We start from the raw sequence: 18100 nt of genomic DNA on the forward strand, positions 1-18100 counted from the left end.
ACTCCAGGAGGGATTTACAATCCCACAGCAGAATCTTACATTGCAGGAAACTCTCCTGGCTGGAGTTCAACCCGACAGATAACAACAAGCACTATGGGTACCCCATGAAGTAGAAGCAGCCGTTTTTCTCTTCTAATCTTTTCTCAACATGTGCAATCGCAAGAACAAAACCCAGTGCTAAAACTGGTGAAAGCCCTTATATTCTTTGCTCATATAAGCTCCTACCGTACAGGTTGTTTCATGTTTGCAGGTCCTGGGTGCGCACAGCCAGAGCAAGGCCGTGCAAGGTCATGGCCAAGTGAATCAACTTGCATCACCAGGACTCTACATAACAGCTTTAGGCTTCTTGGTAAATTCACCTCATCCTCTACTTCTTAAAGGAAAAACCATTAATGCATCATCTGCAATGCTAACCACAAAAAAACAAAATTCTCTGCTTCAGCATAAAATAGGATACATAACAAAAATAATTTTTGCCAGAACAAGAAAGGGAACAAGATTATTCCTGTATTCTCTAGTAGGTTTGGTGACCTGAATCACCGGTCATCTGGGATCAAGCTTTCTGTTAGAGCCAGACACAGCCTGAGCAGCAGAGACGATCCCCAAGCATGCACAGTAATGAAGGACATCGATAACTCCAGGATCAAAGCCAACCTCCAACCATAATTTGCTGATGCAGAGTAGCGATGAAAGGATCAGCTTTTCATGAGAATAGAGAATTGAATTAAAATTTTAAACTAAGGTAAATCTTGTAATTTTAAAAGACGAAACAAAATGAAACTCTTAATTCACAAGATGTTAAAATCACAGTAGTTATTAACCTAACTTAAATTAACTGGCTTATTATTACAGAAAGTCATCAAATGTACTTAGCATTCTTTAGAGCCTTACAGTCAATTAATATAACATGAAATTGAATCAACTCAAGCATCTAGAGACAGAGAACCTAGATTTAAATGAAAACTTCAGCCCCATCTACCTCGGGGTCTGAAAATTTGGGATCACCTACCACATTTTCTCCATTGCAACAGGCACAAACCCTCATTTATATCCCATATCGAATTTACCCAGAAACAAATGAAACAGTGTGGGAAAACCATCTCCATGATTAAATTTTACAGTCGAAGCTAAGCCCAGTGGAGTTTTCACGCTTTGAAGCTGGCTCTGCCTGACTAAGGGCCAGATTTTCTGAAGTGATTAGTACCACTGGGGCTGAATTTTCAGAACTGCTCGAGTTGTAGCTAGACCCTTAAAAGAAGCAGACACACTTTCAAAGGAGCGCTCGGCTTCCCCGTGAGGAATACCAGGGTACACTGCAGGAGACCCGACTCCCGAAGGAGCTCTTGACAGCCGAATACTTCTGAAAATCAAGACATTTACTTACGTGCTTCAATAGGAAATACTGGTGGTGACGTCCTTTAATAAATCTTGGCCTAAACATTGTTGCTAAGCTGCACTTTTTACTGGCCAAAACCAATTATTCTTTACCATGGCAAGAAAAAGGAAAGGACATGTTACATTTTTCAAATCCTCTGCAGAAAACGTGCAAGTTTTTTTTACTGTGTTTGTCAAAGAGGAAGAAAGTGCTTGTTCGATGCTGCATGTGAAAGCAGCTTACTGGAAAAGATGAAAACTTATTATTGCCAATTTTGAAAAAAGAAATCTTTGGCTACCAATGAATAACTAATCTAAGCTAACAATGTCTGGAAATAGTTTTTCTGGAACACACAAAACTTTGTGACGAATAAAAATTAGGAAATTAAAGCTTATTGTATTATTCCAAATGTAACTGTTTACACTTGAGGAAAAATAATGGAATAATATCCACTTGGAAAGTTATTATTTTTTAAAAAATCCTTTGTAATTCTCCCAGAAATTCACTTGGCCAAAAGCAAATAACTTGCTTCTTAACCAGCTAGAAAAAAAGAGCATGATACTACAGGCATGGGCTCAGTCTACAATAAACACACAAACGGTTTGATGAAATTCCTTGTGAAAATCTTGCTAGCTGGTACACATTTAAAACACACCAAAAATCACTCCACAGTGTACTAGGTGTCTTCAGAATCTGTTTTCTCATGACACAACGAGGCATGGATAAAAAACCTCCTCCCATTTAATACAGACACGTGCCATGCTCAGGTGAGAGGTGCCCAGTTGCTCACGTTTAGATTTAGCTGGGGAAAACCACGTCCCCCCAGCCCTGCGGCTCCCTCCTGCCTCCCACTAGAGCTTCAAGCCCACGGAAGCCTAAGGACGTTCACCCCATCGATGATGTGGGTTTTCCACCATTAGGTATCTCACCTTAGTCAAATGACCCAACACGACGAGCTTCACGCTTTGGGTCAGAGAGAAGTGATGGGTCCAACACAGGAGGAATTAATGTTGCAGAGAGAGCTTAAAGGGGCTGCTCCTCTGCAGAACCCCAAGTTCATTATTTTTCAAACTAAGCTGATGCCCCACCTCTATCTACATGCACATTTATGTGCAAATACAGGACGTTAGCTATTTGTTTGTGAGCTTACATACATGCTTCCCCCATATTCAGGAAATGCATTATTCGGCATTGGATTTTGAAAGTAAATTAGCCATGCAAACATTCTTTATATAAGAATGTAGTTGCATCTCTACATAAACAAATACTTACAATATTTGCAGGTATACAGTTCTCTATCTGCATAGAGCTCTGGTATTTTTACACGCTAAGTACGAAAGTGGAGACCCTAAACCATTTGACAATACAATCCCTAAACTCATTTTTATCTATAGCAGGTTGCTCTGTCAAAACTGTGGATAGATTGACCGCTTTCAGAAAAACTACCCTTAAATTATATAATACACCGGCTAATTAACAGTTATAAATTTGGTCATATGTGAATAAAAATTAGTTTCAAAAACTGATTTGATAGCTCATATGCTACACTACTGAAACTTGGTGAGAGATGGAAGGCTTATAGGGTTTGTTGCTCTATACTCCCCAAAAATCAGTTCTATAAGTCTCCCTTGAAATAGAGGTATTTTAACCTTCAAAGCATACAGTTTCTAAATAAAAACCAAGCCCGATACTTTTCACTCTCACAATTCTTCTCACCTGCTCCTAAAATGTAGTTCTCTCTTAACCCTACCAAGTCTTGAACATCTGTTCCAGTTTACGTAAGTCCACCAAATTCAGAAAGGTTATTCACAACACAAGCAAAAGCAATCTCAGCAAAGGCATGCAACATCGGGGGGCCTGGATTATGAACTCCACGAACTCTCCAAGAAATCACATCCCTTGTGCTTTGCTGAATGCCTCTACTTACACACAGAGAGAGAATATACATGGGAGAGACAGAGAGGGAAACATCCATCCTTTCTGTATTAGCTAGGGGAGAAACCTTAACATCAGAATAGGGTTGCTTTTGATTTTTGTTTAGTTTTTATTACGTGTATTAGCTGATGCCAATATATTGTCATCACAGTATTGAGTCTCAACAATAATTATACTGTGAACATGATGAGTATTCTCAAATATTATATGCTGTTTCTTCCCTGCCTGCAGAAGTGAACCCAGCAATAGCAGCTGTTATGTAGCCTGTTCACCAAACATGAACAAACTCCAAAATCCGCTTAAACCTTACCTAAAAAGTTCTTAGTTTCCTCGTCAGGTTCTTGTGAAAGAATACCTTACATATGGGAGAAGGCAAATGATTCATTTTCATACTTTAATATTGAAAAGCCTTAAACAGTCAGCCTCAAATAACCAAAACATAACACAGAAAATCCTTCTGAAATCTTTCTGAAGCTGCTGTAAACTTCTTTTCTTTATTCAAACCTTAAGTTCAATTCCTCTTGGAGATTTTTTTTCCTTTTGGTATCATTGCAAACATCTTACCACTCACTGGTTACTGAATTTTACCCATTCTGCTTTCTGATCTCAGTTACAAATCATCGTGCTAATTCAAGGAAAAAGGTAATTATTCTGTGCTTTCTGCAGAAACTCAGAATACAAGAAGTTATGCTTTCATGTTTGCAAAAACTGGAAGACTTGATGCATTTTTTTTCCTTCTATTCTCATTGCACGACCACACATCAACATTGGTGCCCATGTTGACATGAGATCAAAGTTCAAGACAGGAACGTGAGCCAGCTTGTTTCCATATGACACGGCTATCAGGATTTACCAGCCCAGGTGCAGCAGTGGGCTCCCACAGCTGTCTCACATCTGGAATGGAGCAAGTGAGTCTTCGCAGGTCTCAGGTAGACTGAGATGCTCCCTGTCACAGCACAGGGTGTGCCTGAGTGATACATTACAGCAGTGACTCGTGGTGGAACAACACAATGTATGTAGAAATTGAACAGACTAAGGATGCCTGAAGGGCAGCATCAGTTGACTTCTCCCCAGAAGCAATTTATGTTTTAATGAACTAATAGAATCCCCTGAAGTAAACTGCATAAAACATCACATCCAGAAAAAGGTACACTTAATTGCACATCTGCTCTACCTTTGAGAAGATGCAACCGGCCAACCATGCATAAACTAAGAGAAATGCCAATCGAACTGAGAGGGGTTAATCTGCAAGGCCGCTGAGGATGGACTAACACTAACCTCTGGGTAGCCTCCAACGTCGTGCACATCGATTCCAAGTAGATGTCCAAGTCCGTGTGGCATAAATATTGCACCCAGATGAACCTTCACCATGTCATCTACATTGCCTTTCAGAATGCCAATTTTAGTCAACTCCTCCAGATGGACTCTGTCAGCCAGACGGTGCATATCAGGCCAGGAGACCCCTTAGAGAGCAGAAACAAGAAGCTGAGTTAACTATTGCTACAAGTTTTTAAAGACAACTTCCAAAAAGCAGATATAACACATGTGCTCTTTTTTTATATAAAAAACAAAGGTGGAAAAAGCAACTACATTAGCACAAAAATGCTTTAAACAAGACAAAGTTATCTTAACATGCATGTGAAGCACAGAAAACTACAAACAAGAAACAGCAGCATGTTACAACCCTGATCCACATGAAAAAATGTCAAGACACTGTATCTAAGCTCATCTAAACAGATGCAAATGCATCAGTGAGCCTTCTAAAAGAGTGTCAACTGTAAAATGCAGTTATTTAAAATGCAGAGAATATTACTATACTATTATTTTCAATAATGATTCTACCCATTTGAACATTTGAGATGGACAGTACTTTCCTATGTACGTGCAAGATTTAAAGCCCACATCTTTCTGGCAAAGCCGCTCTCCAGAAATTAATGATTCCCTTGTGTTAATAGGCTGCGTAAAACAAAGGTCCTCTAATACACGTACTAAAACAGCATTACAAAATACTGTTGGTTGACTAGAGACAGTGCCAGGATACATTAGATTTCTATTATTTTGGTATAGGATACAATTTTGTTTGACAAACTGCTGGGAGGAGGAGAGGGGAAGAAAGCAGCTCTTTTGTTACTAACACAGTACTGTCTTAATTAGTTCACCATGGCTTTGAGTCATCATCAACAGAGCGGTTGCAGAGTCAAGACAACTAGGGCTAAGGTACAGTAAGAGAATATTTTCCTTGTTCGATTTTGGCATGATTAAATAAATAAAAACCAAGCGATTTTAAAGGCCAAACTCCCATCAAGTTCCATTTGCTTTAATCCAGTTAAACATGCAGCTCTAGGGTCTTGTTAACGTGAATGTGATATCATAATTACATTAGCACTTTTTGCTGAAAGTACTAAGGCTTCAAAGGCTGAAATAAAATCATCCTATGGGAGTGCTTAAATAAAATTCAGTTGTCTTGTACAGCTCTGATATGAAGGTCAGAAACAAACTGCAGAGCAAGTGTCTGCTCTGTTTTACATACTGTCCACACAGAAACTGATGCACCTTTATGTTCCCATTAACACTGACTGGAGATCAGCTCAGTGTGTAAATTAGTTACCAAGCAGCCTCCTTTTCCCCACCAAACTACTCAAACATTTTAGCTTGCTGCATGCATGCAGCTGAATAAGCACCTTCCTCACCCAAACACGACCATGAGACAGAGGTGTGCTGAGCAACGTGCTGGACAAACCCCTGGTTGCTGTTTCCTCACAAAAGCCAACAGTGCCCAAGCGCACAGTGCTCATCCACAAAACACGTGCAGCCTTCCTGTTGAAAATGTGCTATTTTTGTGGTTTCCCTCCTTTAAAAAGGAATTCAGATTTTTCCTTCAGTAGGAATTAATATAATTATAACCAGTTGTTCTTTCATACTTTACAACAATTCATCTTTTTAACATTGATTGTTCTGCCATTTTCACTTCTCTAGATTCATCTATGTTTCACAGCTATCTCCCAATAGGCTCCAATCTGTTGCATGATAAATTGAAATCACTGCAATCTATTGCGCTGATATTACCGATACCAAAGTGGAAGTACTACTGAAACATAGTCGGTCTCCTCTTTATTTTGTAGTTGTGGGAATATAGACTTTCTGTGTGTAACTTCCAGTTCAGCTTCTGGATGTTGCAGTCAACTCTAACTGCTCTAGAAGTCTTTAATATTCTTTCTGAGGACACTAGATGTTCTTTTGAGATCTCTTCCATGATTTCTTAGCTGAATATTAGAAACAGTCTTCTTTTTTCAGCCTCGTGACATCAAAGCCACATGTAACATCTCATCCTGGTCAACTACCTGAAGCCTCATAATCTTTTGATATAAATGAAGGTCAGAACTGTGTTGCTGTAAGACAAAACACAACCATATCCCGGATGCTCTGAGCCAAGTTTAGACGAGGTGCCTGAGAATGCTTATAATGCAGCTTCCTTTACAGCTGTGCTGGTACTATTTATCTCAATCCAAACCCCCGGACTCCACTCACAGAGGCACAGTGACCTTTAGCAAAGTAAGGAAGAGATACAACGATTAAACTGATCAGAAAAGAAAACACCAAAACCACATATCCCCTTGTCTGCAGATGTTTAATAGAGCAAATGAATGACACTACTGTCATAATAGAAAATATTGTTGTGGTTATAAATCCTGAGTATTTCTTGGCACTGAACAAATCCACTAGAGCCCCTTCTTCCCTCCCCTCTACTTTTATCTTTTTCTCTCATTGAGAAAAAACATGACTATTTTCCCTCTTCTCCTCCTGCCCAGACCTCTGTGCTCTCTGTTTTGGTTTTTATTCATTTTACCTATTTCATTAGAGACTGAGGACAACAAAAAGCTCCATTGCAAAATAAGCCATGAGGCTGGATGGAAAACCTGCAGCTTTGGGGTCTCTCTTGGAACAAGGGCAGCGCTTTGGACAAGAGTCCAGCAAAGTGACCCTGGACCACTCTTTCATGTCCTAGGCGGTGCCATCAGTTTTGCTAGGGCTGGGAAGTACGTCGGCTCCCGCTCTCACACGCGCTGCAGAAGCTGCAGGTAGCACTGGGCCAGCTCTGGCTGGAGGGAAGTTGAGCTGCTGCTGGAGGTGCCCTGCTAAATAGTACACATCTTGTTTTACAAGTACATAGGTATTTCAATAATCTCAGTTAAAAAAATAGATAGATAAATTGCATTTCCTATTTTCTGGCTTCACATTTTATTCTACTATGACTACAGCGTGGTGGTATTTTGCACTCTTTCCAAACCACTTAACCTACAAGCATGGTATAATTCAGACAGACATACAGAGACTATTACTAGTATGCTAAGACAAAATATAAGGATATTTTTGAGCTGACTAGAGCCAGTGAACTCAGGGAAGTGCCCTTACTGGTCTCCACTTTAAAAAAATGGTGATACCCTTGTCTTGTTTGATATGAGCTGATTCCCATCATGTTGGAATAAACTTTAATAATAGGGTACAAACAGGTTCCCCCCCCCCCCCCCCCCTTTTTTTTTAAAAAAAAGGTCAATTTGACAAAGAAAGATGGTCTAAATGGAAATCTTTCAACATTTCCTAACACCCTTGTAATCTCAAATACATTAACTTTGTTAAGAGAAATAACTACTTCACGGTAACAAGGCAATTACGTAAAAGTACAGACCACAATCTACTAAGGAAAGGAAGTCATTGTAATTGAAGAAAGATCTCTTAGTATATTTTATACCTAAAGTATATTCATATGTTGTACACATTTAACATACAGCACACAGAGATATATAACTCCTCCAATTTATTTTAAACCTAAGATTATATTAGGTTTATCTGGCAACTGGAGTCTCTGTAATACAATGGTCTATGCAAACCTACATTGGAATGGCTGGCGTGTCTGTACTCAACTGTTAACTGGCAAGTATACTCTAAGGGAAAAAATTCTGCTAATCTATCTTTCCTACATACATACTGAACTTCCTATAACAGTGAGAAGCAGACAAATTAAGTATCACAGGTACCTTGACTAGGAAAGGCACTACCAGAATTTTTTGGTACTCTCCCATGACGTGCAATTCAGCAATCTGGACACAGTAGAAAGACATGCAGTGAGGACACGTGAATCCCCATATTAAAGCACAGAGATGTCTATATTCTGTTCAGCTGTGTGCACTTCTATGTGTGGATAGCTTTAGCATGTTAAAACAAAGACAATTATAACAAAGAAGCCTCTCCGCACATGGCCAGGAAACAATCTGCCCAAGAGCACAGCATTTGCAGATGCTAAGAAAAACAATCAACTAAACAAAACTAAATTAACAGCATTTTGTACAAAGAATCCTTAATTCATGGAGGTTACTGGATGTTCAGGCGCTTCAGCATTTTGGATTGACCGTGGTCTGGCGGGGAGCTCTGCTACCCGCTGCCAGCTGATGCAGCACAAGTCAAACACCAGGTTGGAATTCTTGCAGAGAGACCAAGCAGTTAAAAACCAACTAAAAACCACAACAAAACAACTTCCACACAAGCGGCTCTATATCTGTTACGTGAGTTACTGCACAGCTGTTTTGCAACACCAGCTTGCACCAACTTCCCACTGCCACTCACGCACTAGGGTGTTTCACTGATACATTATTCAGGGCTATTAGTTTAACTTTAGAGACGTTTATCAGAGATGCGGACATGCTTTTTGTGTAAAAAGGTTAGTTCCATTATTATCTTTAAGCAAATTTATAAACCAATTCTACTCCACTGACAGATGAGGCTTAGAAAGACAGATTGGAGCGTCCTTGGACTTTTGACAGCTCGTACCAAAATGAGTCTGCACTCAGGAAAATCTGCTGATGATGTGTCTGCTCCATCCTTAATTCCCTGCCAAACGAGATACTGGGTAATACAGGTCACTGAACGAGTAACTGGCTCATCAGGAAAGCTCCGTTACCGAGGCTCATTAGGTTATGATTCGTTACCTGCCACGCAGCACGAGCCTGGGTGAGAGGCCAGGACAAAAACCACCTTTTACAGCAACCAAAGTGTTTGAGATCCCTTGAGATACAGAGTGGATGACACAGAAACAACCAGAAAGTAGATATGTCTGATAATGAAACAGAATAGATCACAGATTAATTAAAAATGTATGCAACCACACAGGCTATCAGTTTTCAGATACCACGCTAGCAGTATAGCAGAGGTTTGCAGATGTGTGGGGTACTGTGTTTAAAAATGGCAAACTTAAGGCATTAAGTTTACCACAAGGGGTTTTTAAAATTAATTCCCATCAACCTGAACGTTATTTGATATTCTTAGATACTAGTGTGACAGAAAAAATAGGTATTGTTTTACTGCCTTGAAAACATTAATAGTTTCTCTCGCATCATCTGTTTGCCAAGCCCATTAAATTTCAGGTAAAACATCATGGTTTAGGGACTTAAAAACATTGCACCAGGATCTCTGCAATTATCTGTGATCTGTTGGTAGGGAAGATTTTTGTTTCAAAAAAGGAGGAAAATGCTTCTAGTGAAACCAGAAATCAAAAGCATCCCTAGATCTTAACAAACATACCATAACTTTTTAAACAGTGGAATTAACAAGGTGAGTTGTTGTAACACATCACACTATAAACTGTTCCTCAGTTGCTGTTAACTCACTGGTATTTCCATTCCAGTGATTATTTTCTGATGTTTTATTAGAAGCTGTTCAAGAACATAAAGTAGAAACAGCACACAAAAGTAATTTAGAATTACTGCATGGTATTTAGCCACTTTGGTCAGAAAGTGCTCTGAAAAGGCCTAACAGGATTTTTTTGGCTGCTACTTAGGGTACTTTGTGGTTGTAATGTGACAATGATTAAACCACAAATGATTTAGCAGGGTTTTTTTGTTGTTGCAGGGTGGGGGTTTTTTGCCAGCACAGATGTCACAATCTTACTAAAAAAAACAAAAAGAGCATGGCAAGGTTGTAGTAACTGCTCCCCAAATTGTGCTAAGGTTAAGTTACATTTCATTTCTGAGTGTCCACGGACAAGGGCAAAAGGCCTCATGTCTCCTGGCAGTGCCACTGAAATGCAGATACAACACGCAATCCCTGTCCTGCCAGCAAACCACTGGAACAGATTAAAATCTGCCAATACACTGTAACCATATCAGATATAAAGCAATAGGTCCTTGAAAGTTACAATCAAATCCAGTCTAAAAAACAAACCAAAACATCACTTAAATACTAAAAACAATTATTTCTTTCCTCTTCACTTGCGCGTTAGAGGATAATTCGTTGCATTTCTGACTTTCATGCTTTCCTTTTGGGCCACTAGAAAATACTCCGCAGTTGCTCAGGTGAGCCTGGTTTCTTGCAGCACCAGGTAAGGCAACTCTGCAACAGGGCGAGGAATCAGTGAGAAACCAAGAAGCTGTACTCACCACTGACAGCGCTGGGGCAACAGTGACAACTGTTCAAAGCTTCATGTACTGTGCAGGTGGTTACCTGTAAGCCTCGCAGAGTCAGCATCAGATGGTTATGCGGATGCTTAATTCAGGGATGCAATTTTAGGCTGTATTTTACAGCGGTGGTGTGGCTGCATATGGCTGCCATTTGATGAGCACAGCCTGTTAACTCTCCTATTTTAAAAAGGCGGTGCGGAATATATATTTGGTGCGGTGTCAAATGTCTGCCATACCCACTGCAGGGACTACTGGACTGCAGCCTGCTCTGTGCCATGAGTCCCAGTGCCACAGCTCCAAATCAGGATGGGCTCCTTCAACAGCCACCTCTCAATCCCCCAGTAACATGAGTTACTGAAGCAAAACAGAGATGAGCCCATATCACCTCAAAAATTCGGACCTCTTCTTCAAAAGGCTGAATCGTGCTATGCTATTCAGCCGTATTGCTGTATTCCTTTTGCATCAGTATCACATTCATTTGGATGGGTAAACCCATCCTCTCTGTTATAAACCTTGCACATGATGATTTGTAACGTGCCAGAGGCAACATCGAGGTAACAGTCTGCCATGCTGAAACCTTAAGAAAGGCAATTTGAACAGATGCAGGAGTGAAAGGAGGGATTTCTTCCATGTCTGGAAAGGTACAGCAGTGCTGGTAGACACTATGAATTTTACTGCACATTCCTTGTAAATAGATGTATGTTGAAAAGAAGAGGAAAAATGACTGGGGGAAGGAGAGAAGTGCTGGGAGGGAGTGATTGCACTGTGGAAACTTATCAATATTTGAAGCTTAGAAAAGACTCTGTTTAGATAAGATTCAGGGCAAACAGCATAATCTATGTCTAGCTGGTTTGCACTCTGACAGCTACAGCTGATGCAGTGTCAAGATCGAAGGGCTCACGAACTTTGTACTTCAACTCAAATTACAACGTAGAACGAGCGCATTTCCTGAATACTGAACTGGGAGAAAATCTGTGCACATCAGACCATGTAAAAGCAGGTTATTTTCCCCAAAGTCACTGTTAAAATCAGAATTGTACATTACAATCTTACAACTTGTTGCAATTAGGAAAAAAAGGATTAGAAAAAAAATAGCCTTAAACCAACAGCCATTCACCAGAGAAAAGCTAAAAAACTGCAACCACTTCAGGCTCCAAGCCTGTAAAGATTTCTAAATGTATTTGCTTCGTACAAGCAGCACCTCTGAGGAATCACTGCAGGCAGTGGCAACACCCAGGGGTGCAGTGGGGCTGGAAAGCTGCAGTTTGTCCCCAGCCACGGCAGGACTGCCAGGGACCTCCACACTGCAGGGGCTTCAGGGCAGAAAGGCTCCACTGTTTGAAAGTGCCTAGTTTTATACACTTGGAAATGGCTCAGCGTTATTTCAGTCTTCCTGACATGGCAGTGGTCACTGTAAGCATGGGTCAGCTCCTGGGCCGGAGTCACCAGCAGGGAAGAGCGGCTCCCAGAAGGCTGCAGTGAGACTCACAGCCTGAAATCTTGCATTTCAACAGACGGCTGCTTGCGCGGAGGGGCTGGAGAATCTGCTGAATCTGACAGAAAATACCACCTTTGTCTTTCACCTCTTGCTGTGTGTTACTGCTATTCTGGGTAAGGTTAGGTTATGTGCCCAACAATGAGAGCTCCAGTAATCATCAACACTGTTTTGGGTTTTTTTAAGAACACCTTGCAAGAATCAAGGATTGCAATTTGATTGTCAGCATTGTCTGTGCATCCTTTAGTTCCTTCAGCTTTTATCTCCTAAGTGGTGGCTGATGCTTTAACCCTTTATACTGACAAAATGCAATTAATTTAGCACAGAAAGCTATATTACCTTTTCTGGGTCGATCTCGGAGAGCTAGTGTTCAAAGGGAAACTCATTTATGAACATTAATGCTAGCAAGAAAAATATAGTCAACTCCATTCAATAGAGGAAAGAGCAGACTACAAATAGCTTTTTAATACATATATTGACAAGATTTACTTTCCAATCTGTCTTTAACACAATAACACATTCTTAACTGCAAGCGGGGAAAAATAATACTGCGGTGTCGATCAGCAGGATTTGTGAATATCAAGTGCTGGTTACAACATGCCCTGAAAGCATTTGTTCTTCAGAGGAACTGGTATAAAATCTTCAGTTTCTGTCATTAATGTTTTATTTCTGAAAATCATTGTTTTGCTTCAGATATTACAGCAGATTAATAATGATCAGCAGCACTTTGCCTAAAGTATGACAATCTGAATGGGAATAATTCATATGGACATTTTGAAACGATACAAACTGTAAAATAGACTGTGCTCCCACACCCTTCCCTGTTCTGCTATTGTCAAGAAAGTCCAGCGTACAGTCCAATTTCTTTCAAAAATTCATCAAAATTAGTTACTGCTCTTATACAGCACAACAGACAGGCGAGCGTGCCCACATGGGGTTCTGCTAAGTACAACTCTGGACTACATAAAATAAAACACAAATGACTTAATGACTTGCATGCAAAATACACCCACTGCATGTGAATGAGAACCTTGTACTTAACTTGGAAGGAATAAATATTAATAACAGTTACAATTATTTTCTTTAGGTATAATAAATTTCGATCCTAGTTGAATACAGTGACATTTACTCTAAAGCAGTATGCAAAACAGTAGCAAGCGAAAATGAATGAATTCTGAAGAAGTTACAGAAAAAGAAGTAGTAATCTGTGAAGCTGCAAATTTTGAATTTGCATGTGTTCCTAAGCACAACCCCGCTGAACTTAACAGAAATAACTGCCAGTAATCATAGCATCCCAGAATGTCCTGAGTTGGAAGGGACCCACAAGGATCTGCTATGTTAAATACCCTGGCTATCAGTTGCCAATTAAACAGTTCTTCAATTATTTGGGCTATTCTAATCCCCGGTTTTAGTACTACCCTACCTGAGCTAAATTCTCCAGTATTCTTTTTTTTTGTTAGAGACATGCTATTAGAACATAGAACACGGAATCATACTAGTACTTTGAATTCAGCATTTTCTGTCATATAAAATAAGTTGTTTATTAAACCAGTACTTGTTCACCAAACCTACCTCCTCCCGTCTCACTGAAAGAACTGTGCCTCAGTATCTAGATACCAATATATCAATATTTCAAGAGTACCTACCATCCAAAGTTTACATTATGCCGTATAAAAATACAAAGCATTCACCCACTAAAATCCCTGGGCTTATATATACCTCCATGAGCTTTACTACTTGAATTCTTCAGCAGCAGGCGAACAGGGTGGAGGCAAAACACTGGAAATTAAAGCGGCTGCTTTGGTTTATCCTTCTAATTGAGAACACTTCTTGGAACGATGTACACGAGGAAACTAGCTAAGGCAGGCCCCTCCACTGCAAAGTGGTTAGGAAGCTACAGCACTGAATGAAAATTGAAGAAATCAGGAGAAAGGCACAAAAAGTGGGCACAGCGTTTCACACAGCAGCTCAACACTTGCGCAGTTACAGCTGCCCAGAAGACAAAGATCAAGACCAGATGGAACTAACTTATCTCTCATCCTGCACCTACAAATGCACAAGGTTTCCTTTGGTCCCCTGCCACCAAAGGGAAACCAGGAGGAGTAGCCAACATGCAAACTCCAGGCACAACTGCAGCAGCAACCTGAATGCTAACATGCTAAGCCTGGTTTTAAGGTTGTGTAGGGCACACCACAGCGCTGGCACATCTCATCCCAGTGAACTCCCAAGGACCAAGGGGCATGGGCTTAAACTCTGCCAGGGGAAATTTAGGCTGGATATTAGAAAGCAATTCTTTGCAGAGAGAATGGTCAGGCATTGGAATGGCTGCCCAGGGAGGTGCTGGACTCGCTGTCCCTGGAGCTTTTTAAATTGAGGTTGGACATGGCACTTAGTGCCATGATCTAGTAAACGGACTGGAGTTGGACCAAGGGTTGGACTCGATGATCTCTGAGGTCTTTTCCAACCCAGCTGATTCTGTGATTCTGTGATTTTTCTGGGTCTTTAAAGGAAGGCCTCAGAGTCAGACCTACAGAAGGGTCTAATGCCTTTCTCTGAATCGTTCTACAACTCACACAGTTTGGACATAAATCTACTTAACACAAGAAAGAAATGACAGAGTGGAAAGCTCCCGCTAACTTGAGAGAAACACCTTCAGACACCTATTTCCAGCTGCAAAATGCAAGACTTGACCTGGTGAGGCAGCTGGAGCAGGGACGAAGGAGGAACCACCAGCTACAGAGAAGCTCCTGTAGTCCAAGCCAGACAACTGCTGGCCTGTGCCCACTGGCTGTTTGCTCCAACCCTCTCCCCCTGGCCTCTTTACCTCAAAAGACCTTAGTCTTTTGGGAAATACATACTATTTTGCATTATTCAGCACCTACAGCAAAAGGGACCCATCCCTGGCAGGCTCCAGGGATCAGCTGAAATCTCCATGATTAATAAAAGGATGTTTTATTTGCTTGACATGTGTGTTTGCTGAAGTGCTTTTGACTGTATTTTCTTGCTCAAATATTATATGGCAATCCTGGCATCAATGAAATCTGCAATGGCTGATCTCTGATCCTGGAAGAAAGGATTTAAGAGCTTAAAGACCTCACATCTGTATGTGAAACTTGAGTTCTGGTAAAGCTACAAATAGGCGAGGAATCTCCCATACCTAATATGGAGAAACCTCCATTGTCCATTATCACAGATGTTAGTTCTAGGATGGAGATTTCTTTCAAGACTTCCCTGAACAGCATTTACCAAAAAAACAAAGCCTGAAAGCCAGAGGCAACACAATACTTACTCTCTTGGAAAGTAAAATGCAGGACATGGGGATATGCATGTACCCCTGAGTATGAGCTCCAACCTGAAAAAGTGCAGAGATGCAAATCCTATAGGGACACCCTATGTCAGCATCCCGAGCAGGAAAACTTTCACACTGCACATAAACTGACTTGGTGAACAACTTCTGTGCATATTTGGAACTCGTTTTTATTTTTCACTTTATTGAAACAAATAAACATCAATCAACAACTATTCCCAGCTGTGCAGCTAATGTCTGAATGCAATTTTGGTTCAATGGGACTTGGGATATACAAGCTTTTTAAATCATATAAACGTAGAGATAGGGAATTGAGTGGCTGCCAACCTGGCCTTATTCAGCTGTTCCTTGGGAGCAGTTTGCTAGACAAAGAGATCTTTTTTTTTTAAACTGGAATTTAGGACAATAGGCCTTAGTGATTGAGGTGTTTTAATTCTTTCTCTGTGTCCCCCTAAATACTAACGTGTATAACTTAGAGGCTGAAAAAAGTTTTTCCTGCTCATTTTTTTAAACACACACAAGTTTTGCAGTAGTATCAGGAACACTAAGCACAACAAGCTCCCTGCCTTCCCTTCCCTTCCTTTCTCCTATGACCTTCCACTACTCTACAGAGAAGACAGGGAGGAATGTTTGGAGGTCCCAGTGTGCAATTGCAAAGGGATGAAAATGGAAAATATGTGATTGCTACAATATTTAGCTCATTAATCTTAATGACTGTGTTTATGATCTAGTGCCTTAATCCACAATAGCTTTAATTGCAAAGCTTAAAGGTAAGCATACTTTCTCTTTATTTCTTCTCAACACAGTAGCAGATTCGATATATTTGAGAAACTTCAATGTTTCTATAAATAGAAACTGTATATAGAAACTTTCTATTTGTAGAAACTATATTGTCCTCATCCACTAGGAATTAAATTTATAGAACTCTAATTATTAATATTCTCTAAATGCTTAAGGTAATAATCCAAACAATAAATAGCAGAAATCACTCAAGGGGCTGGACATGGTATAAATACACAGCCATTTGGTAAAGAACAAAAAATAAGCTATTCCGCAGTAACTTCCCAACCCCTATTGGACACATATGTGTCACTTAGAGTAAACCATCCATATGAGAACAGTGTGATACTCAAAGCTGGGTTAAGTATGAGCATGCGCCATACGCACATCGCTATCTGTTGGCTTGCGAAGTGTCACCTCCCCTGTTAAGAGCTAGAGCTCAGCACCCAGGCATTGACTCTCATCAGCCTATCCTTTTCTTACATCACTGATATTTTCATTTGCACATTTCGGAACATATTTAGAGTCATGGAATGATTTAGATTAGGAGAGACACCAGGAGGGTACTGGTCCAAACCCTGGCTAAGAGCCGACTAACTGCAAAGCCAGATCATGTTCTTTCAACAAGTTGTCTTCTAGAAGTTCTAGAGAGGGACTTTAAGCAAAAATGATTATTTTACGTGTTTATTCAAATAGTTTTATATTAATGACAAAGAGCAAGCAATACTGGTCTCCCAGGTGTAACTTATGACAAATTCTGATTAACAAAGCTATTACATTGAGACTGGATCTAGCTTATGTGACTGGGATAAAGAATGAACCAAGACAAGATTTGGGAACAATGCACTTGTGCCCTTTCAAGTTCTTTCCACTATCAGATCTTTCCACTATCAACAGACACGTCAAACTTGCTCACAAAATGGTCTAATCTACCCCTGCAGCTCAGGCTTTCAGCTGCTACCATGACAGTTGTCCACTGGAGGTACTGCAGACATTAGAGCTGAGACCTCAGACCCCACCATTAACCATTACACTGTATAGCTTTATGCCTACTGATGTTGTGCAACATCCGTTCACGCATCACTACAGACTGGAGAATTCACGTGGAGGCGCGCCCCAGAAGTACCTCAGCCTGGCAGAAAAGCTTCCATCAGACCAACCAAAGCTTCTTACCAAGCACAAGACACAAATCCACAGGAAGCTCCATGTGCATTCAGTTCTAGGGCTACCGTATTTCCAGAAGACTCTAACTTCATGGCAAGCACATCTCCTTCTAGGCCGCTGAAGATATTAGTTCCTCACATAACTCCTTTCAATCTGCTTCAGCAGAAGCTGAAAATGTACAGGAAAAGAAACAAGAGACGTCCCAAAAAAAGCAAGGATGGCAAATACACCTGAATGTTGCCACTGGGAATTAGCAACCATTCTTGCTTCAGACTCAGACTCCCAGCAGGATGCTAGGAAACTCAGTTGAAACACATTTTTTTTTATTTTTATCTATTTATTTTACATTTGTTCACTAAACATTTTGTTCCATTTTACCAGTGTCTGGCTTGACAACCTGGAGCCTGATTTGCAGAAAGGCTGGGCACTCACAGCTGACAGAGAGATCAAAACAGCTGGGGGTTGAGCGGGAGCAATGTTAAACTACCTTATAAAAAGTCTCGAGTCTGATGAATTTCAATCCTGGAATCCCAAATGAGTCAACAGCTTTACAGTGGCTTCTGCAGGGCTTCTGCAGAGCTTCTCCAGCCTGT

The 18100-nt window shown here is 40.5% G+C and overlaps 1 protein-coding gene across 5 annotated transcripts in view; it reads right to left on the reverse strand.

The window, feature by feature from the left end:
• Positions 1-18100, reverse strand: part of PEPD (peptidase D) — a 227865-nt gene that overhangs the window by 14621 nt on the left and 195144 nt on the right. For all 5 annotated transcript variants that reach the window (XM_065028417.1, XM_065028413.1, XM_065028418.1 and 2 more), the window contains one exon: positions 4589-4773. In XM_065028417.1, the coding sequence (XP_064884489.1) occupies positions 4589-4773 (185 nt within the window). The remainder of the gene's footprint in view (positions 1-4588; positions 4774-18100) is intronic.

Source organism: Columba livia, chromosome 13 (assembly GCF_036013475.1).
Source record: "Columba livia isolate bColLiv1 breed racing homer chromosome 13, bColLiv1.pat.W.v2, whole genome shotgun sequence".
Lineage (NCBI taxonomy): Eukaryota > Metazoa > Chordata > Aves > Columbiformes > Columbidae > Columba > Columba livia.